The 22,990-nt window shown below is 63.4% G+C and overlaps 2 protein-coding genes across 2 annotated transcripts in view; one reads left to right on the plus strand and one right to left on the minus strand.

Annotated features, from left to right (window-relative positions):
* The first annotated feature begins 942 nt into the window (after positions 1-942).
* Positions 943-8,562, plus strand: NFKB2 (nuclear factor kappa B subunit 2). Its single transcript, XM_082002056.1, has 22 exons — positions 943-978; positions 1,526-1,604; positions 2,079-2,119; positions 2,222-2,320; positions 2,569-2,720; positions 3,331-3,437; positions 3,605-3,763; positions 3,868-3,972; positions 4,117-4,202; positions 4,322-4,460; positions 4,540-4,659; positions 4,765-4,947; positions 5,116-5,257; positions 5,401-5,515; positions 5,708-5,915; positions 6,006-6,175; positions 6,336-6,438; positions 6,592-6,836; positions 7,008-7,077; positions 7,179-7,351; positions 7,428-7,539; positions 7,617-8,562. Exons 1-22 carry the CDS (start codon positions 958-960, stop codon positions 7,730-7,732), a joined length of 2,745 nt encoding a protein of 914 aa, XP_081858182.1. The 5' UTR covers positions 943-957; the 3' UTR covers positions 7,733-8,562.
* A 609-nt stretch (positions 8,563-9,171) lies between these two features.
* The window catches only part of PSD (pleckstrin and Sec7 domain containing), a 35,622-nt gene continuing 21,803 nt past the window's right edge, over positions 9,172-22,990 (minus strand). Inside the window, exons 11-17 of the mRNA XM_082002076.1 lie at positions 14,489-14,532; positions 13,059-13,237; positions 12,142-12,212; positions 11,432-11,589; positions 10,944-11,088; positions 10,172-10,315; positions 9,172-9,963 (exon numbers count right to left, since the gene is read on the minus strand). Of these exons, the coding sequence (XP_081858202.1) occupies positions 9,724-9,963; positions 10,172-10,315; positions 10,944-11,088; positions 11,432-11,589; positions 12,142-12,212; positions 13,059-13,237; positions 14,489-14,532 (981 nt within the window). The 3' untranslated portion in view covers positions 9,172-9,723. The remainder of the gene's footprint in view (positions 9,964-10,171; positions 10,316-10,943; positions 11,089-11,431; positions 11,590-12,141; positions 12,213-13,058; positions 13,238-14,488; positions 14,533-22,990) is intronic.

Consider the following 22,990-nt stretch of genomic DNA (forward strand, 5'->3'; position numbering starts at 1 on the left):
GCTGGCGCGGCAGGAGGTGCTCCCACTGGGGGCTCTGGGGCTGCCACTCCTGCTTTGAAACCAGATGGCTTCCTAGCGGGAAAGAGGGAATGGGAACACGGATGGCAAATGCCTCTCTGAGGCCACCCCCACGGGAAGGATGCAGGGGCTGCCATGTAAGTGGAAGTTGGGGGAACAGGAAAGCACACCTTTGGGTGCCTGGCAAGGGGCTGCCACGCGCTGGCTTCGGTCTGCAGAGTCTGGGAGAGCTTCCCCTGGCCAGGGGTGAAAGAGCAGGCTTCGGGGCAGCGCTTTGGGGCAGCTGCTCCTGTTTGGGTCCAGGGGGGCTTGGAGGAGACATCCCGGTGTGGGACGCGCATCATTAAGGCGAGATGATGCGGGGCAGGGGAGGCCCCAGGGGCTGCTGCCGGCTTCTATGGCACGGTCGGGGCGGTTTCAGCCGTGCTGCGCTGCAGGTCTTGTTGGGAAAGGGCGCGATGGCTGGTCAACGGGGACAGGTGCCCAAAATGGGGCAGGCGGCCGGGGACGGCGTGGGGCAAACGCCGCCGCGCTCCCGGGGGAAGCTCGGGACCTGGGCTGCCAGGCAGCAGCGCCCAAGCGAGAGCGGCCGGGGAGGCGGGCGGGCGGCCGCCGGGATTTCCAGCCCGCTCGGAGCCCGAAGCCCAAAACTCCCGGGCGGCGAGGAGGCGGCCCGTCCCACCGCCCCCGGGCCGCGCCGGGGGAGCCGCCGGCGGGCGCAGGAGCGGCCGTGCCCGGGGCCGTGCCCGGCGGAGCCCCGTACCGAGCCGGGCCGAGCCCCGGGCCGCGGCGGGGCGGGGCGGTGACGCGCGGTCCCGTCATTTCCCGGCTCGGCGGGGTTTCTAGGGACTTTCCGGAGCGGCGGTGCCTTCCTGCCGCCGCCGGTCCCCGCTCACCCCCGAGCTCTCCCCGCAGGCCGGCGGCCGGCCCCGCGCGGACATGGACGAGCAGTTCCAGCCCGTGAGTACGGCGCGGCGCGGCGTTTCGGGGAGTCTCTGCCTGGCCCCGACCCCGGCCCCGGGGCTGGGCTGGGAGCAGTGCCGTACCCCCCGGGTGGGGTGGGAGCTGGGAGTCTGTGCCTGCCTCCGGGGTGGGAGCTGGGGTTCTGCGGGTGCCCCCGGGGTGGGAGATGGGGGTCTGTGTCCACCCCCAGGCTGGGCGATGGGGGGTTTGCAGGTGCCACTGGGGTGGGAGGTGGGGGGGGTCTGTGCCTGCCCCCGGGGTGGGAGGTGGGGGGTCTGTGTATCTGTGTATGCTCCCAGGGTGGGTAAAGGGGGTCTGCTGGTGCCCCCAGGGGTGGGCAATGAGGGGTGCGCACCTGCCCGCCCCTCTTCCCCGGGAGGGACGGGGGATCTGTGCCTGCCCCACCCAAGGTGGGCAATGGGGGTCTGTGCCAGACTAGCTCCTGCCCAGGGTGGGAGTTGGGGGTCTGTGCCCACCCCCCAGGGCAGTTGGGGACTCCAGCCCCAACACACTCATCACACTCATCTCCCCTCCCATTACCTAGTGCTTGGATGGGATTGACTACGACGACTTCAATTTCGGCTCCCACATGATGGAGCAGAAGGAGCCCCTGATGGAGACAGGTAAGGGCCCCTCTGGCTGTGCCCTCCTGGGGGTCCCCAGCTGCAGCGGGGTTTCCCAGCAGGCTGACTCACACCTCGTAGTTCCCAGCAGCACCATGGGCTGTGTCCGCGCTGGCCCCACTGTGGGCTGACTGGGAATCCCTGCCCCATGCCACCAGGACAGGGACTGTTTGGTCTGGCCCTGCTGCTCAGTCTGCCGGGGTCCTGAGGTTGGGCTGTGATGGTCCCCAGGAGCTCCCCGCTCTCCGAGCGCCAGAGCATCCTCTGGCCCTTCTCTCCTCTCCCTGCTGCTCTGACCACTGCTTCCAGCTGGGCTCTGACAGCACAGGGGCCAGTGGCCTTGAGTACCCCCGTGGGACAAACAGGGGTCACCTCACCTTCAGCACCGTCCCAGTACCTCCAGCATCCTTACTGGGAGCACGCACTTTGGTTATCCTGTGTTTCTCACCAGTGCCTCTCCTCTCTGTCCTCCAGTGGAAGGTCCCTACCTTGTCATCATCGAGCAGCCAAAGCAGGTAAGGATGTCACCCAGGTAAGGGCAGGTGTAACTGCCACCCCCTGCTCTCATGGTGTCAGGTTTGGGCCACCCTTGTCTGACCCTCTCTTTGCCTCTGCAGCGGGGGTTCCGGTTTCGGTATGGCTGCGAGGGCCCTTCGCACGGGGGGCTGCCGGGAGCATCCAGCGAGAAAGGGCGTAAGACCTATCCCACCGTGAAGGTGAGCGCTGCCCTGGGGAGGGGATGGGGCAGTATCTTCAGCTGGTGTGCACGGGCACCAGGACAGTGCTTTGAAGGAAGGAAGGACGGGAAATACATATTAAGCTCTGTGTGTCTTGTGGCACTGGAGGGATGGGAGGGCTGCGGCAGGAGGGGTGATGGCCGCGGGGGGGGGTATCAGGGGTTTGCAGAGAGTCCTGCAGGCTCCCGGGGTATTGTACCTGACTCCCATCTCCTTTCTCCCCGCAGATCTGCAACTACACGGGGATGGCCCGCATCGAGGTGGACCTAGTGACGCACAGCGACCCTCCCCGCGTGCACGCCCACAGCCTGGTGGGCAAGCAGTGCAACGAGGCCGGCAACTGCATCGCGATCGTGGGACCCAAGGACATGACGGCTCAGTATGTGCAAGGGAGAGCTGGGATGGCCTTTTCCCTGTGTGGGGTGGCTGGGGTGCTGGCTGCAGCTTACAGACTGGGGAGAAGAGGTGGGGTAGTGAGTCCAGGAGCTGACTTTGCTGGATGGGGCCAGGAGTAGGTGTAGACAAGGTCATTGGTACAGCTCTGTCCCCTAAGCATTTTGCCCAGCTCCGGGTCCAGCATGTGCAGCTTGTTTTGGGCTTCTGTCCTTAGGGTAGCAGCTCCCCAGCTTTGCAGATGACTTCTGTAGCCAGTGTGAGTTGTGGGGTTATTCGGCAACTGCTGCAGTTGCTTTTAAATCCAGCCCTGGCTGCTGGCTCAGGTCCTGTTTCCAATCCTCTGGCCTTCAGCCCTTTGGACTTGTCACCTGCGGGAACCCAGAGTTCCCCAGCCACCTCTTTTCTGGGCTTCTTTCCTCTCCTCTGTGGTTCCTCCTCTTACGCCCTGCACATGTTGATCCCCGCTGCCCAGGCGGCACCAGTCTGTGCTTTGCTCAGCTCCTTGCGGGCCGCCGGAGCCCGTGTGCCCCCCGGGCCAGCTGCTGCCAGCCCTGGCCCTCCCACATCCCAGCGGGATCCCTCTTCTCCTGTAGGTTCAGCAACCTGGGCGTGCTCCATGTCACCAAGAAGAATATGATGGAGATCATGAAGGGAAAGCTGAAGCAGCAGAAGATACGCAACAGGAGCCATCCGCTGACAGGTGAGGGCAGCCTGGGGGCTCAGTGGGGCTCTGGGGGTGACACTTAGTGGGTACCCCGGGGTGACAGCTGGGGGGTTGGGCTTAGCATGGGGCTGGGGGGGCAGGCGGGGGAACCTGGAGCCCCATCCCCTCGCCTAGTCTGAGGGTATCTCCCCCTGCCCTGGCAGAAGCGGAGCTGCGTGAGATCGAGCTGGAGGCGAAGGAGCTGAAGAAGGTGATGGACCTGAGCATCGTGCGGTTGCGCTTCACTGCCTACCTCCGTGACAGCAGCGGGAACTTCACGCTGGCCCTCCAGCCCGTCATCTCAGACCCCATCCATGACAGCAGTGAGTGTAGGGCTGGGATGGGGAGGGGATAGGGCAGGACGGGGTAAGGAGGTGAGGGATGCTATCCGCCACAGCGGCTCCCAACACTTTCTCTCGCTCTGCAGAGTCCCCAGGAGCTTCCAACCTGAAGATCTCGCGGATGGATAAGACAGCAGGCTCCGTGCGGGGAGGGGACGAGGTCTACTTGCTATGTGATAAAGTTCAGAAAGGTAAAAGCCATTCCCTCTAGCCAAAACCTTCTGAGGGGTCTGTGGCAGGAGAGATCTGGGGCTTGTGGGCGGCTGGGGATCCGTGTCCCTGGAGCCTGGCCCGGGCAGGGAGACAGGCAGTGCCAGCGCTCCTTCTCTCCCCAGATGACATCGAGGTGCGTTTCTACGAGGATGACGAGAATGGCTGGCAGGCCTTCGGGGACTTCTCCCCCACTGACGTGCACAAGCAGGTACAGGGGAGGCAGAGGGGTGTCCTGCCGTGTCCCGAGGCAGGCAGGTGCCCTGCAGGGTGGGGGAGCCCCGGCCCCAGGGAGGAGTAGGACCCCATGTCCGTCTGTCCTGCCCACAGTACGCCATCGTCTTCCGCACGCCCCCCTACCACAAGCCCAAGATCGACCGTCCCGTCACCGTCTTCCTGCAGCTGAAGCGGAAGCGGGGGGGTGACGTGAGCGACTCCAAGCAGTTCACGTACTACCCCGTGGTGGAAGGTGAGCACCCCCCGGGCGGGCCGGCATGCCCCCCGCCACCCGGGCTGTCCCTCACCCCGCTGCCCCTCTCTCCCCGCAGATAAGGAAGAAGTGGAGAGGAAGCGCAAGAAAGTCCTGCCTCAGTTTCCCCAGCACTTTGGCGGGGGCTCGCACATGGGGGGTGCCGGCGGGGGGGCCGGGGGCTTCGGCTCTGGAGGAGGTGAGTGGGGATGCCTCTTAACTCTCCCGCTTGGGCAGCTGCGGCCCGACCCTGGGGGCTCCCCGCTCCCCTCCAGCCTTACCCGTCCTCCCCCTTGCTCCGCAGGCGGGAACCTCAGCTTCCCCTACTCCCCCGGGCTGACCTACAACAGCATCTACTCGACTGGCCCCCACCCCGTGGGGGGCTACCAGGGGGGTGTGCAGATGAAGGGCCCTGAGGCAGAGGGGCCTGGAAGCGACAGGCAGGTGCCTGCGGAGAGCGTGTACTGCAAGGAGCTGCAGAAGCAGGGTAGGAGGGACCTGGGCTGGAGCAAGGGCTGGGGGACATTGCTGGGAGAGGTGGCACGGGTCGGGGACCTTTTGGGGCTGGGTGCCTCTATCCTCTGTGCCTGGGGGCAATGCAGGAGGGTGGGTGGGGCTGCTGCTCCTGGAGGTGACGTCCTGCTTCTCCCCCCAGCCCAGCTTTGCCAGCTGCGGATGCTGGCGCTGGCCCGTCGCAATGCCCATGCCCTGCTCGACTACTCGGTAACTGCCGACCCCCGCATGCTGCTGGCGGTCCAGAGGCACCTGGCCGCATCGCAGGACGAGAATGGGGACACGTGAGCGCATGAGGGGTCTGGGGGGAGAGTATGGGAGCTTTGTTGGCCGACAGAGCTGTGATGGGGGATCTAGGGGGTGGGAGGTGGCAGGGAGGACTTGGAGAAGTGGAGCTGAGCCAGGGGCCATCCTGCTCTCTCTGCAGGCCTTTGCACCTCGCTATTATCCATGAGCAGACGGCCGTGATCAAGCAGCTGATCGAGGTCATTGTTAGCATCCCCAGCCAGCAGATCATCAACATCTCCAACAACCTCCAGCAGGTACATGTTTCCCAGAGCAGCTGGTGCTCCTCTACCTGGGGCTCCCATTTCCTGACCCCGGGGGCTTCCATTGCTGCTGCTGCTGAGGGGAGGCTGCAGGGCTGAGCATGGTGCAGCCACGCTGGCAAGGATGGTGGTGCAGGAGTCTGCTCCTCTTGCGAGCGCTGCTGAAGGGGTGCTGCTGTCCCACAGACGCCGCTGCATCTGGCAGTCATCACCAAGCAGCCCCAAGTGGTCCAGCTCCTGCTGCAAGCCTGCGCCGACCCCACCTTGCTGGACCGCTACGGCAATTCCCTGCTGCATCTGGCGCTCCAGGCTGGTGATGAAGAGATGCTGAGGACGCTGCTGGCCCACCTAGGCTCAGCTGCCCCTTACCTGCTCCGCCTGCCCAATTTCCATGGTGAGTGGGGCTGCGAGATGAGGGGCAGGAACCTGGCAGTGCCGTTGTGGGCTCAGCCAGAGGGCTGCTGCGCCTCTTCCCCTGTTGCAGGCCTTCTGCCTGTACACTTGGCTGTGAAGGCAAAGAGTTTGGGCTGCCTGGACCTGCTGGTCAGGAAGGGAGCGGACGTGAATGCAGTGGAGAGGCAGGGCGGGAGGACCCCACTGCACCTGGCCGTGGAGATGGAGAACCTGAACATGGCCACCCACCTGGTGAAGAAGGTACGGGGGGGGCAGATTGGTGGCTGTGGGATGGAGATGGGATGCAGCCTCCCACAGGGCGCTGGCAGAAGTGGGGGGTCCCCTGTGGTCTTGGGGTGACAGGGGGCAGGGGGGCAGCACCCAGGCAGCCCATGCTCACAGCTTTGCACCTTTCTCCTAGCTGGGAGCAGATGTCAACAGCCGGACTTTTGCCAGGAACACTCCCCTGCACCTGGCTGCTGGCCTGGGCTCCCCCACCCTCACCAAACTGCTCCTCAAAGCCGGTAAGGCAGTGCCCTCCCTCCTCTCCCTTCTCCTCCCTCCTCTCCCTTCTCCTCCCCACAGCCCCGGCCACCCGTGCTGGCAGGTGCCCGGGCACAGGGCAGACCCCTGGGCCGTTCTTCCCTTTGGGGGCTCAGTCCACGCTTCCCTGACAGGGGCAGACGTGCTGTGCGAGAACGACGAGCCCATAAGCCCATCCTCATCAGAAGCCAGCAGCGACACGGACGCCGACCCTGAGGAGCCAGAGCTGGCCATGGAGCTGGGGGAGCTGGCCCCAGCCATGGAGCATGGCACCAAACCTGAGTCCCCGGGGCAGGGGCACAGGCAGGCAGGGCATGGGCAGGCAGGGCACAGGCAGCGCCACTGCCACACGCCCCTGGACCTGACTCGGAGCCAGAAGGTGCGTGGTGCGGCGGGACAAGCCCCCGGGAGCATTTCCACAGCACAGAGATGCTCCTGCAAGGATGCCTGTGCCGCTCTGTGTCCCGGGGAGAGCATGGGGCATGCAGGGGGAAGGGGGGGGCTTGGCCAGTGGTTTGGGGGATCCTGACATCCGTGCATCTGTCTGCAGGTGCGGGAGATCCTGCTGCAGGCCTCCCAGCACAGCCCCGCGGCGGAGCTGCCCTCTGCCCCCCGGCCAGGTGAGCAGCCCCTCTCTCCCCAAAAGCACCACCCCAGGCAGGGCAGCACCCTCCCGGCAGCGAGGACGGGCAGGTGTGATGGAGGCACCTCTGCTGCGCAGGGAAGGTCCTGTCGCTGGACAGTGAGGTGCTGCAGGGGCTGGAGCAGCTGCTGAACCAGGACTGCAGCGGGTCGGACTGGATGGAGCTGGCCAAGCGCCTGGGGCTCTGCAGCCTTGTGGAGACCTACAAGGACACCCCCTCACCCAGCATCAGCCTCCTGCGCAGTTACGAGGTCAGTGCCTGGCTGGGGTGCTCCCGCCCCCCTGCCCATCTGGCCGCCGGCCCCGCTCAGTGCCCTCTCTCCACAGCTGGCGGGGGGCAGCCTGGGGGGGCTGCTGGAGGCGCTGGACTCCATGGGGCTCCGCAAGGCCGTGAGGATGCTCCACAAAACCGAGGCGCTGGAGAAGCTGCAAAGCACAGGTACGGGGAGCAAGGGCGTGGGGGGTGTCCCTGCTGTGACCCCCCATCGCTGACAGCACCCGGCGCTTGTTTTGCAGAGCTGAAGGAAGACAGCGCCTACGGCAGCGAGTCGGTGGAGGAGGAGCAGGCACCCACGCTGGCCCTGAAGCCGGGGGGCGAGCTGCCCCACAGCCAGCAGCCACAGGTGCACTGAGGGGCCGACAGCCCCTGCACCCACCCTGCCCTGCCCACACAAGTGCCTTCTGGACTTGGAGTCCAGCTGCCTGGACTCAGGGGGATGGGATGCAGCTGGCTCCTGCCCCTCTCTGCTCTTATTTAATGGTCCCTCTTCCAAATAAAGGGACAGTTTCCATTGGCCTTTGCCCTCCCTCGCTCCAGCCCCAGCCCCTGAGCCAGCAGGCACTAACCCCCCTGAGCCCTGCTCGGGGCTGGGAGTCTGGCAGCAAGGAGGCAGCCGCCGGCCCCTCCTCAGCATCCCTCCGTGCCAGGGCTGCCCCAGCCATGGGGGAGAAACCACAGCGCACACAAGAAGTGAAGAGCGAGTTTTACTTCAGTAACCGAGAGAAGCTGTACAAAGGTTTTTCTCCCCCTGAGCCACCTGGGGCAAGGGTGGATCTTGTTTCTTTTTTTTTTTTTTCTTTTTTTTTTTTTTTTTTGCAATAGACTCAAAAGAGCAGAATAAAAAGTTTGACACATTCGCGAAGTCAGTGCTGAAACCAGCCAGGCCCTGGGTGGCCGAGAACAGCGCGTGTGCCAGCCCCAGCCACCCACCTACAGCCCTTGCACTGCCCCTGGACCCTCTGTGCGCACCCTGGGCACGCCTGCGACCACCCTTTGCCACTGGCCCCTTGCTCCGGATGAGCAGCCCCTGGGGTGGTGGGGGCTGCCCCAGCCTGCCCCTTGCCTTGGCAAGGATGGAGCCCATGGCCGAGGAAGGGGCTACACGACGCTGCTGCAGTATGCGGCCGTCGCAGCACTGTGAACTGGGCTTTGCTGGCAGCCTCTGAGGCCCCGGCCATGTGGTGGAGAAGCAGCACAGGAAGGAAAGCTGGCTCCAGCCAGTGCCTGCCCCACAGGGCAGCGGGGAGCCCAAGTCAACCCTGGTTTCAGGGGTCACCTCCCCCCAGGAGTACTTAGACGCTGCTGCCCAACCTGCCCCGGGTACGATGCTCCCACCCAGGCGGTGCAAACCAGGCCGCTCCAGGCTGTCAGGGAGGGTGATGAAGCACCGTCGCATCAGCCCCCCGTGCAGCCACAAGCACAGCAATGGGTGCTGCCATCCCAAGGCTCCTTCCTTGGTACCAGCGGCCGCAGGGCTGTCGGTCTCCGAAGGGTTGCTGGTGCCGGAGCAGGGCTGGGGAGCAGCCAGCAGTGCACACATGAGCCCAGGCTCAGCTTGCTGCAGGGGGGGAGCTCGATCTCCCTCTGAGTCCATGTAAAAACCTCCTCCTCCCAGAGTGCAGTGCCTACAGGACTTGGCTGGGTTTGTGGTTTTGTTTGTTTTTTTTAAACAGTTCCCAAAAAGCATCAAAAGTAGCCCCAAAAAACCTTCCCTGGTGGTCAGCTCAATCTGGTACTAAAAAGTGCAAAACTGTATCACAAAAATGGTTCAAAAGTTGTAAGAAAGCGGGGAGGGTGCAGAGGTGGCTGGGGTGGCAGGGAAGGCCCAGGTGCCAGGGCCCTTGTTCCCAGCCCCAGGAGAGGGGACAGGTCGGGGCTGGTCCCCTCCTGTCTGCCCCCATGGCACAGCGGAGCTGGAGAAGTGGCCACTGGCTTTGTTTTGCTGTGGTTTTGTCTTTTTTTTTTTTTTCTTTTTTTTTTGTAACCACGGAAGAATTGAGCCCAGTGGGTGGGTTTCAGTTGTTCCCCCTCCCTGGGGTGGGGGTACTGGGTCCTGCAGCCAAGCGCAGGACAAGGAGGGGCAGGAACAAGTCTGATGGGGCCAAAGGTGTTGGCAGCTCCCACGGGCAAGAATGGGGGACCGTCCTGCTCTGCCACCGTCTCCGGCGGAGGGACCGTGGCCCTGCATGGCTGGTGTTGGCAGCTGGGGAAGGGCTGTGTCCCCCCAGCTCATGCCGCAGATGGACGGACTCATGCAGGGTCTGGGTGGGCATGTGGCCTCCACCCTGACGCCGGGGGCAGGGCAGGAACGGAGCTGCAGCGCGGGCGGCTGATGCCCCTCACTTACGACTTCTGGGGGGGGCCAGGGGGCTGGCGGCCGGCACGCTCCGAGACGTTGCGCTTCACCTTGGTGGCCGTGCTGGAGGGCTCCGCGTTAAGCGAGGGGCTGGAGCGGGATTTTTTCAGGCCATCGTCCTCCCCGCCCGCTGCATCAAAGAGGGTGGACTCGAACGCTGCCAGGTCCTCGGAGCCGGCCTTCAGCTTGGCCCGCAGCAGCATGGCATAGGTGCCGTAGCGGGATTTCTGAGGGCACAGTGCAGCAGAGAGAGGGGTTGGCAAGCGGGGCACTGCCCCTCAGCCAGCATCCCGGGGTGGGGGATGCTTGTAGTTCCCAGAGCACGGCCGTGGCACAGCGCAATTCAGCTGGTGGGGATGGGGCTGTCCCATCACTCTGGATGGCCAAGGCAGGGGCAGAAGGGCTGGGGGCAGAGGGGTGTGTGTCCCAGCTCACCTCAAACTCCAGGTACTCTTCCTTCTGCTTCAGCTCCTCGTACTCCTTGCCCTTCACCTTCTTCTCGGGCAGTGAGGAGCGATGCTCCAGCAGCTCCGCTGACATCGTCTTGAACTTGGTTTCGTGGCTTTTCACCTGCTCCTCCTGGGGAAGGGTGGCACCGTGTCAGTGCCCGGCTCTGCCCTCTGCTCTGCCCCCAGCAGTGTGAGCCAGCCAGGGCCAGAACAGGTTTTTCCCCTCCTAGGACCAGCCAGGATCAGACCAGCTTCTGCTCCTGGGTTAGTTGGTTGGTTTGGTTTTTTAAATGGCAGGCAAAAAGCACAGGCCCTTGGGGGCAATCTGCTCCTGCCTCGCGGAGGGCTGCCTGCAGTCTTAAAGCAGAAGAATTTAATACCCTCTAAAACCAGGCTGGTGGGTTTTTTTAATCCTTTCTGCTCTATGAATAACTACCCTGGCATGCGCGAGCGCCAGCTAATCCCCCCGGCCGGTCGCCTTTCAAGGCCCTGGCCCTGGCAGGATCCCACAAGCCGTGGTGTGGGACCACGATCTCCTCCACGGTCTGACTCCATCGCCCGTCTCCGGTCCCCACTGCCAGGAACAAGACCTCGCTGCCCGCTCCCAGCCTCAGCACCCCCTTGCTCTGCGTCTGCCTGGACATGGTCCCTCAGCCCTGTACCCCACGGGGAGGCAGCCGGGCACGTGGCACCACATAGGTCCCTCCACAGGGTACAGTGCCACCAGCAGACCCGGCTGCCCCCACGCCATGGCCCACCTGGGACAGCCTGGTGCAGGAGCTGGGCAGCAGTGGGCGGCTGAACTTCTTCTGGGAGCCGATGGCTGCAGGGAAGGGGGGAGCGGAGAACATGGCTGCCACCACATTGATGCGCGTGATCCACGAGTGCATCTGTTCGGGGTTCCTGGGGAGAAAGGCCAAACCACAGAGGGGCTCTACGTGGCACTATCTGTGTCACAGGCAGAGGGACCTGCCCTGCAGACGAGATCCGGGTCCCCAGGCCTGGCCCTGGCCAGCCACGGCACTTGGGGCTCTGCCCCCAGCGACTCGGGCCATCGCGAGACCATCGGAGTGGGAAGAAGAGGAGCTGGGCAAAGCACAGTGCCAACACCGGGTCCCCTTCCTTCCAGAAAGGGCCAGGACAGGAGAGCGCAATGTGTCCCTAAGCCCCATCCCACCCTCCACCCTGGGCAGAGAAGCCCCTGCGCCCCACCGTGGGGCCCAGCTGGTGATCCTGGGGGACTCACTGTGCTTGGAAGAGGAAGACCCTCCAGTCAGCTGTCCTGAGGTAGAAGACGTTGGGTCGCTTGCTGTAGTCAGACGCCTGTGTGGCAAGCGAATGGTGGATGCTAATAGCATTCTTCAGCTCTTCTTCTGCCAGTGCCTTCCCTGGCTTATACTCCTCCTGCGAATCATGGGGTGTTTCAGAGCCAACTTGGGGTTGCACCCCACCACGCGGCAGCTCTACGAGGCCGTGGGGACTCCAGGCAAGTACTTGCAGCGGTGGGGCTTGGACATCACCTTCCACCAGGCTATGGCAGGCTCTACGTCCAGCTCCTGCTATAGCCATGGGGAGATGCTGCACAACCCGGGCTTGGCAACAGCACAGTAGCTGTTCCCCACTGCCCCGCGGCTGGGCAGTGTGTGTGCCCGCGGGAGACTGGATTTGCAGCCCAACGCCCCTCAGGGCAAAGGCCCTGGTGCCTCCGCTCCGCTCAGCCAAGCCCTGGCATGCGGGGCCCTCGGTTGGCAGCCGCTTTCACTGCTCAGGCTGAGCCCAAGCACCCCGGGAACAGGGATGCCAGCAGGTCCCCAAGCAACAGCTCAAGCAGGCGTGGTGCCAAGTCTGCTTAGGACAGGCTTTGCAATGCCGTGCGCCGGAGCCCCTCTCTCGCTGCAGTGGGGACTGCCATGACCACCCTCTGGCACAGATGCGGGCAGCCCTGCTGCTGCCTACCTTCTGCAGGTAGAGAATCATCCCCTTCAGGATGGCATGGAAGGGCTTCCAGCCGCGCTTCCCTCGGGGCGCTGCGGGGAAGGAGAGAGCAGCCCAGACATCAGCCCCAGCACCGAGCTGGGGAAAGGCATCCCCCCTCCATCCTCCTCCAGCCAGCCCTGCCACGGCGCACGTCACCCCACCCCGGGGACGGGCGGCACGCCAGGACTGTCCTCGTGCACCTGAGCCCGTGCCGGCCGCGTGGCTGGCAGATGGTGCCGCTGGCAGGGGGGCTGCCTGCCGCCTCCCGGGGCCAGCACCGCTGCGCTCCCCGCCTCTCTGCTCCCACTGGGCTTCACCGCTGCCTCCCCGCTCACAGGGACGGCGATGAGGCGGTGCTGCCCGCCAGGTAATGCTGGCTTTGGAGGGCAGCTGCATCTAATCAGATCAAGGCAGCATTAGATGGCCAGGGCTTAGAGGGGATTTTGCGGTGGAAATGGTGAACGTGCCTGGCAGCACCCAACCAGCAGCAGCCCGCTGTTCAGCTTGTTTGCCACACCACAGGACACCTTCCTTCGTCCTGCCATCCTGTGGCAACGGTGCATGCCCCGAGGAGCCCACGCCACCGCCCCGCCTGCCCCCTTACACCACAGGTAAGGGCTGCGCTGCCTGCGCTGCCTGCTGCCGTCTCAGCCTCTGCCCAGTCCTGATGGGGGGAGCGGACAGGCAGGGAGGGGCTTTCAGACTCCGAGCCTGAGGGCTGAATTATGCCCAGCACAATGGGACAGAGAGGGTGCAGGGGGCTGATGTTGGAGGCTGGCTTGATGCTACAGTCAGACATGGCGTAGCACCTCCTGCCCCGCTCTCCGTTAGGGTTTCTGGAGCTTGCCAGTGCCCCCTCGCCCCGAGTCCCTCCCGTGGGCTCCCAAGGTACCTACTTTTCTTGCAGTCGGGATCAGCGTGGATCTTGCGCACTAACAGTCCGTGCTTGTAGGTGGCAATGCTGGAGTCTTGGGAGAAGTCCAGAAAAGGGTTACTGCAGCTGCTGATGCGCTTGATGGACTTGGGGTTGGGGTCTGCCAGCTCCGAGAGGGACTTTCTCAGCTCCTCCTCATCTCTGCCAGGCACAGATTTGGGTGGGGAAAGGGTTTGTTACCTTGTTGGGAAAAGCAAATACCAAGCCTCCCACTTGCCAGTGCCACTTTTAGGCCTGTCTTCTGAAAGGAAGGCCAGGAGAGGCAGACCAGGCTGAGCAGTCTCCGAACACCACTGGAGACCATCCCAAACCCAGTCATGCCTCTATGCCCCTGCCCCTCTAGGCTAGCAGCTGAGGTGCTGCCTGGCCCTTGAAAGACAAGGCATGTGGGTGTCTGCTGCTGGCTCAGCTGGCTCAGGGTGGGGGCCCTGCCTGCCCCAGGGAGCAAGGAGCATTTTTAGGCAGGGCTGGGACTGATGCTGGCCAAGCCAACCAGCCAGGGGCCGTGGAGGAGCAGTGCCCTGCGGCTTGGCACCACCACAGCCCCCTGGCCCATGGTGTACAGGCTCACCAGGCAAGGAGCTGGCAGGAGACAGGGTCTAGAGGGAAACCCTCTCAAAGAGAGACCCAGGCTGCGGTTCCCACTCCTTCAGGGCAGCAGCTGAGCTATGGGGCTCAGAGCCACCAGCAAAGGGGTGCGGGGAGCCTGCAGTGGGGAGGCGCCGGGCAGCACCGGGGCTGCGGGTCACAGCCCCTCGTGCTGTGGGCAGGCTGCATCGGTGCCGCTCCCCCCGCCCGGCAGGAAGATGTGGGAGCCCGGAGCTGCTGCCTTCCCCCTCCCTTAGACCCGCTTGCTGCTAATTAAACCCCTCAGCATCTGCCGGCGTCTCCATGGCAGCAGCCCGAGCGCATTGGCTCGGCGCTGGCGGTACCGCCGGGCTGATTAATCCCCGCAGCGCGGGCGCTGCCACTCCTGCTGCTGGAGATGGCAGCTGTGGGCGAGGGTGCGGGCACCCTGCGGGGCCCCGGCACAGCCATGGCCCCCCTAGAGCCTGCCCGCTCCCACCCTGGGCATGGCCGCCAAGGCACGAAGCGAGGCCAAAGCTGCGGGGAGCTGGCCTCAGGCAGCCTTCCGCCAGCATGCTGGGGAAAAGGAGTCCCCATCGAGGTGCTGAGGGCAGCCAGGGGCACGCTGCCACCGCAGCTCTCCAGGCACCCCCATGCCCTCCCACACCCTCACAGCCCTGCAGCGTCACAGCTGATGGGGCCTCTAGGGCAGGACGATGCTCCAGAGGGGAGGGCAGCAGGGGCAAGCAAGCCCCCCGTGCTGGCAGTGTGGTCCCACTGCCCGCACAGCACCGGGTGGCAGCATCCCCCAGGGGGGATACTCACATGGCCCACTGCAGCTTCTCGTTCTTGATGGAGCCGTACAGCGCCTGCAGAGGGAAGAGCAGGGGATCAGCTGGAGAGCGGTGCCAGGCCAAGGGGGCTGCTCCAGGGACGGAGGGGGCACACCAGGCTGGCTCAGGGGCACTGGATGTTAAGGCATACCCAGGCCAGTTCCTCCTGGTCCAGCACCATCCTGGCCTGGCGAGCCGACTGGCCTTGTTTCAGGGATACAGGTACCTTCTCCTGGGCACCATGGGTCCTGCAAACCCATGCACACCCTGGGCACAGTGCTGGGGCACAGCCCTGGCTGTCGCCCCTCTCCTCCCCTCCCTCTCTGCCTGCCTGTGACAGTGGCACAACATTAGCAGCATGACAGCGAGGCGTGCCAAACATTTCCCACCCCTTGGGAGGTCCAATTCTCTCCCCTCCAGGGTGTCCCAGGCTGGCCAAAGGGATGGCCTTCCAGATGGCCCACCACAGAAGCCACTCCTGGCTTCCCCAGGAGAGCAAGCCTTCGGGACAGACTTGGATGGTGCATGCCTGCACTCTGCTCAGCAGGACTTCAGCCGGCCACAGCGCCTCCAGCAGCTCCATGCCACGACACACCACAGCCAGTGACCTCCCTGCCATCAGCTTCCTGTCCCCAGATGGCAGAAGTGGTCTTGTGGCAGCACCCAGTGCTTCACAGCAATGTGATGCTCCCATGGGAGGCTGCCCAGGAACATGCTCAAGCTTCAGGAGGGACTTCAGCAAGGTGCTGGCCCTGGACTTGCAGAGACACCAGCACACTGTCATTCATGAAGACCCCAAAGGACCCCATGGCTGGTCAAGGCAGGATGGGTGTTTGCCTTCTGCTGGTCTGCTGCTGCTTGGGGTGGCTGTGGCCTGTCCCTACCCCCTCCCCAGCAAAGCACCCTCCCCACCCTGCCAGCCCGAACACCGCCAAGTTGAGCAAGGCGGGACCCGCTGCCTGCGCCTCAGCACAGGAACAAGCTGTGCCTGCCTGCGGCGGGACGCGCCAGGGCCCCACTCCCAAGCGTTTGTCCGGTGCAAGCTGGGTGCAAGCCAGAAGCGCCCGGCACGGCTCTGCAGCCAGCGAGGCTCCGGAAAGTTTCAACACAGTGCTTGCAGAGGGCTTCGGAGCAAGATCTGGAAGGCGTCATCCTCAGAGGAAAATAATCGAGTCTCGCGCAGGCTGTTCAGGCAGCTGTCAGCATCCATCGCTGGGCCCGAGGCTGCTGCTGAGAGATCTTGCTGGTGGCTGAGAGAGTACAACTGGAGGCTTGCTGGGGCCTGGGAAAACTGCCCAGCAGACAGGCCCCAGCGGTGTCTGGGGAAAGGACATCCATCGCTCCCCTGCGAGGGGACCCGCCTCGTCCCACACCGCCCTGCTGGGGAAATGCTGGAGCAGCATCAGCTTGCTTCGCAGGGGATGAAAGGGATCGCCCCGATCTGCAGGCAGAAATCGGGGTTCACTTTTCTCCTGGGAAGAGAGGAGGCTCACGGAGGGGGCACGGCCTCAGTGCCCGAGAGGAGATTAGACCCCGGCCCCATTTGTGCAGCCCTGGCACCGCAGGGGCAGGGTGCTGAGGTGTGAGCAGGGGGTACCCGCCGGATGGCCGGCAGCGCGGCAGCCAGAGGGGTGCGGGTTGCAGAGAGACCTAGAAAAGAGCCTGGGAGAAAAAAAACAACCCGAAGCCCTGCAGAACATAACCTGGGAGCAGAGCAGGGGGAGAAGCAGGTGTCTCAGAGCAACGTGGATGATAAGGAACCACCACGAGGAACAGAAGGGAAGGGGTCTTGCTCACTGCCAGGGACGCAGCTGAAAGATGCTGAGAACCAACAGACACGAAAAGGAGACTGCAAAACTGGCAGAGAGAAGTGGGGACTGGAAACTGCAGAAAAGCTCCTCAGAAAAAGCAGGCAGGACAGGACACACATGGCTTGGCTTCCACCCAGCTCAGTGATCATACAGAGAGGGGTCAGCTCTGCACCCCAAGGAAAGGAGACGTGAGCCAGCTGAGCAGGGATTTTGCAGGACAGGGTGAGGTGCTGCAGGAGGGGGCTGCAGCCCCCAGGCCCCCAGCCCCGCGCAGGGCTTGCGGGAAGATTGCGGCTAAACACCGTGTGAACAAGCTGATGCCAGAAGATGCTCGGGAAGTAATTCTGGACGGCGCAGTGCTGGTGAACAGCCCGGCAGAGCACTACGCTACAGAAACCCGGGCTCTGGGACTGTCAGTGCACACTTCGAAGGCTGAACTGCCTGGTGGCTTCAAAAGGCTCCAGCTGCCCTGCTACAAATCCTGACAGCATCCCACAAGCCTGCTGCAGGCAGGAGCTGCCAAGTACCCCCACCTCAGGACAGGGAGCAGGGGCTGCTCGGCATCCCTGCATGGGGGCACAGTAAGAGGCAAATGGGTGTGCGGGGCTGGGGGGATTGAGAGGGCAATGCAAAGCTTTATGTCTACACTTAAATCCTGCCAAGACTCTGCTTGGCTAAATGCCACCCCCAGTCGACACCAGTCTCTGGAACAAAGCTGGTGAAGTCAGTCCAAGTCCTAGCTGAGATGTACTCCAGCCACAAAGCCCATCCTGCTTTTCCAGTCCCGTGGCAGTACTGCCGTCCGTCAGTCCACTAAACTCCAGGCTCTTTGGTGCATGGACTGTTTCTGCTGGGGAAGCACAGATGGTGCAGGCTCCTAAAGCCTAACACACAACCCTGTCAGCGGAGACCAGAGACACTGGTTTCATCACACAGCAGGTCCCTCTCTCCAGCCTGTCTTCTCCCCAGGCCAAAAGGACGGCACCTCTTGGCAGCTCTGAGCTTGCAAGCACTGCCCAAGAGAAAGCATGCCACTGTGGCCGACCCCAAGCATGGCTGGGTCTTTTTTGTCATGACTGGGTTATGAGCTCACTGCTGCAGCATGCGGGGCCAGCCAGCTCTGCCCTAGACGTGCGCAACGCCAAAGAGACCTAGGAATATACTGTCCTAGCAGGATTTCTAACTGAACCAACATCTTTCCTTGGTGCCCTCCCTCCCAAAAGCAGGCTGAGAGGATGTCCCCGAGTCCTGGTCTAGCAAAGGTCTCCAGGAGGGGCAGGGGGCTGCACTGGGCAAGACACAGGTGGTTCTGACGCTCCAGCCCAGCCTTAGCACCAGCCCTGCTGGGGATGGCCCTACGCAAGCAGGGCAGGGAGGAGACATCCCCCTGCAGCTCCCCAGCTCAGGGCAGACCAGAGGGGAGATCCAGTGCTGGTCTGGGGAGCTGGGCCACAAGCTGGCCTGGATACAGCTTTGGCACAGATGGGACTGTACCGAGGGCTGTAGCCCAGCACTCAAGTAACAGAGGAGGGTTAAGGCAGGAATTTAAGCATCTGGCAGAGGGTTTTAACCCTTTAAAACTCTTACAGACACATCCCCTTTCCAGTCTGCTGGTTCCTGTGCTAAGCAAGACAGTGCTCAGCTCTCAGCACTGCAAGATGCCCTGTGCGTGTCAAGCCTCCCCTTCCTCCTGCCAGCCCTGTGACCTGCCACAGCTGCGTGACATTCTGCCAGACAGACTTCAGAGCCACCAAGGGCCCTCCCTGCAGTCATTCTCCCTCTCTCCGTGCCTGGCAGCATTTCAGTACGAGAGCTCAATTGCTGGCTTTCCCCAACTTTTCCTTAGCAAAATATCTTTCTCTACACCCAGCCACAAAGCTCTGTCAGGTCCCCCAGGCACCCAGACCCCTCAGCTGCACAGATACGAACAGCACCGTCAGATCAGGGACATACGTCAGTGGGAACCATACCTATGTCAGGTCCCTTATTCACCTTCATGGCCCCCCCCTCCACCCCCACTGCCTGCCCAGCATGCACAACCCATGATCAAGAACAACTCATCGCCTGGCATGCACCAACCCTGCTGTGCACACCCCACTCCACTGCAGAGGGGCTCCTGCATGCGCACAGAGCAGTGTGACTTGGGAACAGACATTTTTCCCTGTTGGGTGGGCTGCCATGGGGACCGTGCCCTGTGTGTCACCTTCCGCTCTGCTGCAGGCAGCAATAGCAGCCGGCGGGGGACAGCTACCCATCCCTGCCCCACGCTTTCGACTCAGCAACATCATAAGCTGCAGCAACATCTTTCAAAACATGCGCTGCCCAGATCACTACTCACCCCCAGGACGGCAGACCCCTCTATCCCTCCTAGTGCAGCCCCACAGCGCGGGAAGCAGCGACCGACCATCTCCTTTCCAACTGCATGTTTCCATCCGAGTGCGTCACAACTTAATGCTGCCCGCAGACCGTACTGCGCTATGACAGCGTTGCCGCTTGTCACAGCCCCAATGTCCCCACCAGGCTGGTTTTGACCACGGGGGCAGTCCAGGCGGCCCTGGGGTACCCCTGCCTGCTTTGCCCCAGCCTGCCTGCAACGCAGGGGCCGGTGAGGACTCTTCTCTGGCCGCTACGCCGGAGGCAGGCACCCAGCCAAGGCAGGATGCGCCCAGAGACAGCCTGTTTGCTTCTCCCCACCTAGGACCGATGCACACCAGCGTAACACCTCCAAAACGGATGCCGGCTCGCAGCGAGCACGCTCTTGGCAGTAAAAAGCCCTTTTTTGTCCAGGCAGCCACTCCTTCCTCCGTGGCCCCTCCGCGCTGCCCTGCGGCTCTCCCCACCGCCCCAGCCGGGTGCCCGCCCGCCCTGACCGGGCTGGCACGGCTCGGCGCAGCCCTTGGCGGGGAGCCCGCAGAGCTTGTCCCTTGTGCTAAGCTGGTCCCAGCGGTACGGCTCTGTCCTGGATTCTTCTCGCAGCGATGTTTTCAAGCGAGCGTTGCTGTCAAGCCACCGTAAGCGGCGCAATGTCACCCAGGTCTTGCCGTGCTCCCGCGACCCCCGCGCTCGGGGCGGGATGGGGGGGTGGTAGGGCTGGAGAGGGGGACCCTCGGACGGAGGGGGGGCTGGTGGGGACCCATCGCCGCAGAGAGCAGGTAGGGTGTGGGGAGATGGGGCTGGCTGCTCGCTACATCCATGCCAGAGCTGAGGCACTCAAGGCGGGCGGGCCGGGGGCTGTCCGGGTGTGTCCGTCCGTCCGTCCGTCCGCGTCCCCGCCGGAGCGCAGGGCGCTGCGCATCCCCCCGCTCCCCCGGGGCCGCCGCTTACCGGCTTCTTCTTACGGCGGCTCTGGAGGCGGCTGACCACCAGGTCGGTGTAGAGCACTGGCTTTAGGGTGCGGGAGCGCTGGGGCCAGCCGTAGCAGAAGGTCTCCACGCCGCGGTAGTTGCGCCCGTAGCGCACCGAGCACATGGAGCGGGACCGCATGCGCCCCGCGCTGCTGTTGATGCTGTTGACGCCGATCATCCTGCCGGCGGCGGCGGGGCGGCGGGGTGCCCGGCGGCCCTGCCCGGCCCTGCCCGCCCTGCCTGCCGCGGCCCGCTCCGCCGCCGCCTGTTGAAGCCGGGCCGGGCCGGGCAGGGCTCGGCGGCTGCTGCCCGACAGAGGCGGGGCCCCGCCCCGCCCCGCCCGCCCGCCGCAGCCAATGGCGACCCGCGGCGCCCGGCCGAGCCGGGCCGGGCCGGACCGAGCCGAGCCGAGCCCGGCGCGCGGAGGCAGCGGCGAGCATCCCGCGTGGTGGGACGTCATCCCTGGTGCTGCTGCCACACGAGCTGCCCCCGGAGCACCAGCTGTGCCTCCCTGCCTCCTTTCCGCCCCAGCCCAGCCCTCCGGGGCTCATGGAGATGAGGGGCAGCGGTGGTGGCATCTCAGGGGCTTCCTGGGCTCCACTGGGCAGGCGGCACCTCCACTCCGTGCTAGCTGGGCAGGCTTCAGAGCTGCTGCTGCAGCCCAGCCTGCACCAGGGAGCTCCAAAGGGCTGAACTGGTAGGAGGTGTCAGACCTTCCACCCTCAGTGCCCACCCCACCCTTAACACTCCTGCCCATTCCTTTGAGGTCAGGCTAGAAAAATCAGCAGCTAGAGCCACCCGGCTGGTTAAGGGCAGGACGTAGATGCTCCAGGCAGCTGTTCCCATGAGGAAGCAAAGGGCTGGGCATCCTTGCAGAAGGCATGAGGATCAATGCGTAATTTAGTTAGGCTTGACTAAGTAGGAGATGTGGCCAGTGAGAAGGAGAAATTTTCCACTCTGTCCTGACCGCTTGGCATAGTGATCGCTGGGCAAAACTTGTGAGGGAGGGGGCATGGGTGCCCACCCCATCAGATGTACTGGGCTGCCCCTGCGGCCAGTGGGAGCCATGGGAGACAGGGACAGGGCAGCATATGGCTCCCAGGGGAAACAGGGAAAAAAAAAAAATAGCCCAGGGGATTAGACTGAGCAAGCGTTCCTGTGATTATAGCTCAGAGGTGGGAGCCAGGGCTTTCTTCCCACATCGCTAATCACTTACCCAGCACTCTGAGCGTCTGAGCCATGCCGTTGCGCCTCCGAGCTGGAAGGTAGGGGCCCATCCTACCTTCCTCCCCCGGGAACGACTGCATTGTCAGGCTTAATTCATTAACATCTGTGAAGTGCTCTCCCTCCTGGGCTAGAAGGCAGGACAAATTTAGCTCACTCCTACAATCACTGAGCAGCACCAGGAAGAAATGGGGCCTGATTTGGCCCTACGGTGTTGGTACCACTCAGCAAAGCACAAAGTTAAGCTAAAAGACTAAGGAAGATGGGGAAGAGCTAAGGCTCCACAGAGCGATCAATCATTTAAAGGTCAAATCCACATCTGAAATGTAACAGACAACCAGCAACAGTGAGTGAAATCCCAGGGGGGGTAGGCTAAAATCACACTGACAAGGGAAGAGCAACATCTCAAGAGCTAACCAAAATATCACCAGCTCCAGGACATCCCACTTTTTGCCATCTTCCTTGTGGGATTGGCAGCTGCCTTCATTTGGCCACAGGAGTTTAAGGCCAAGCCTGCAGACATGGGCATCCTCTGGCACAGCATTATATGGGTTCTTATATCCCTGGCATGGCTCCCTGCTCCAGTCGAGAGGACACCCAAGTCGGAAAGCTGGGCAGCCCTGCCTCTGGAGCACAATTCTCTAGGGGAGCTTTCAGAGTCACAGGAAAGGGTTTCCAGCAGAGATAGCTGAGTGCTGGTAAGGCATCGCTGCCTCAGCTCCAGCAGCAGTGCCGTGCAGGCTACGGTGAGGCACTGCCAGTGAGGGGGACGTGGTGCTCAGCTGTGAAAGCACAAGCTTTCAAGTGTTTTCATTTCTTCTACATCAAACTGGGACTGTTTACATGTATTATCTAGTAGCAGATAAAGTTCTTGTCTGACTCAAGCTGCCACCCGCCCTCATGGAACGTGCTGCATTTGCCTTTGGACTCCCTGCACCCAGAGGAGAGGGGAGCACCCAGGCTCCCCACAGGTCTGTTCCTGATGCTGTCCCCAGAGTCACAGGGGTTGGTGGCCTTGTGTCCCCTGCAGCCACCTAGGTCCTGCCCTGCCGTCCCCGTTTCCCTGGCAGCGAGTGCTGTGCGTGGGGGCCACCTCCAGCCCTCCAGCTCTGAAGCCTGTGGGGTAGCCACCTGTGCTCTCTCCCTGGGCAGGCTTGGAAGAGCCCCCAGAATCCTTCTTCTGTGCTGTCAGAGCTGCCCAAGACCCAGCCTTGAGCTTTGGGAAGCTCCCCTGAAGACTGCCAGCCCTTCCCCTCCCCTGCTGCCCTTAGGAAACGCGTGTGCTCCTGGAGTGCTAAAATTAGCCAGCCAGCTGTGCGGCACGCTTGCACAGAAGCCTCGGTCCCCAGGCACGGCCCGCCAGCCGGCTCTGCCGAGGACGCCGCACCCTACCTGGGGTAACGGGGCTAGCGCAGGCTGCCACAGGGAGCGGAGCAGGACAGCCTTTCCCCGTTTCTCTGCCAGCAGAGCCAAGCACCAAGCAGCTGAAACCAGTGGGAAGAAGGGAGAGGGCGTCCTCTCTGGCTGAGCCTGGCAAAGGCTGCCCAGGGGTAGCACAGCCCCTTTCAGGCACCTTTCCTTGCGACCCCCTCCCCAGTTCATGCTGACAGCACTTTCCCCATCTCACCCGCCCCAGGACCCCACTCCCGCTCACACGGGCAGGGGCTCCCCAAAGCGGACCAGTGCTTCAGGCGAGGAGCTGCGTGCAGTGCCTCGGTGCTGCTTTCGCTCCCCCTCCCCAGCATGGCTCCCGTACAGAGGCGGCTGCAAAGCGGCAGTGGGAAGCACCGCAGCTGCAGAGGGAGCAGGCCATTTTTAGCAGAGCAGCGTCCCTGCTGCTGGGCTGCGGGCAGAGCCGTGCAGGGCTGTGCTGCAGCGCTACAGCCTCCCCGCGCTGCCTTACACCCAGCAAAGGTCTTGGCCCCTACCCATGAGAGAAAGCCTATAGCTTTGTGGCGCTTGCCTGCTGCCCTGTTTCCCACTGGCTGGGATCCGATGGGATAACTTGATCTTGCGTGTTTAAACCACTAGTACTTTTGGGGGTGAAGCTTAACAGGGATGCGGCGGTGCCTGAAGTGTGGGTACCCAACTGTGAGGCACCAGGGGCTGCAAAGA

The sequence above is a fragment of the Phaethon aethereus genome (assembly GCF_964289735.1).
Source record: "Phaethon aethereus genome assembly, chromosome: 7".
In the NCBI taxonomy this organism is placed as follows: Eukaryota; Metazoa; Chordata; class Aves; order Phaethontiformes; family Phaethontidae; genus Phaethon; species Phaethon aethereus.

What these genes read in the sequence shown, in the direction of transcription:
- NFKB2 (XM_082002056.1), top strand. Translation starts at nt 958, where the DNA reads ATGGACGAGCAGTTCCAGCCC. An exon ending in CAGGACGAGAATGGGGACAC is followed by an intron (nt 5,258 to 5,400) that starts GTGAGCGCATGA and finishes CTCTCTCTGCAG; the next exon opens with GCCTTTGCACCTCGCTATTA. An exon ending in GCCCTCTGCCCCCCGGCCAG is followed by an intron (nt 7,078 to 7,178) that starts GTGAGCAGCCCC and finishes TCTGCTGCGCAG; the next exon opens with GGAAGGTCCTGTCGCTGGAC.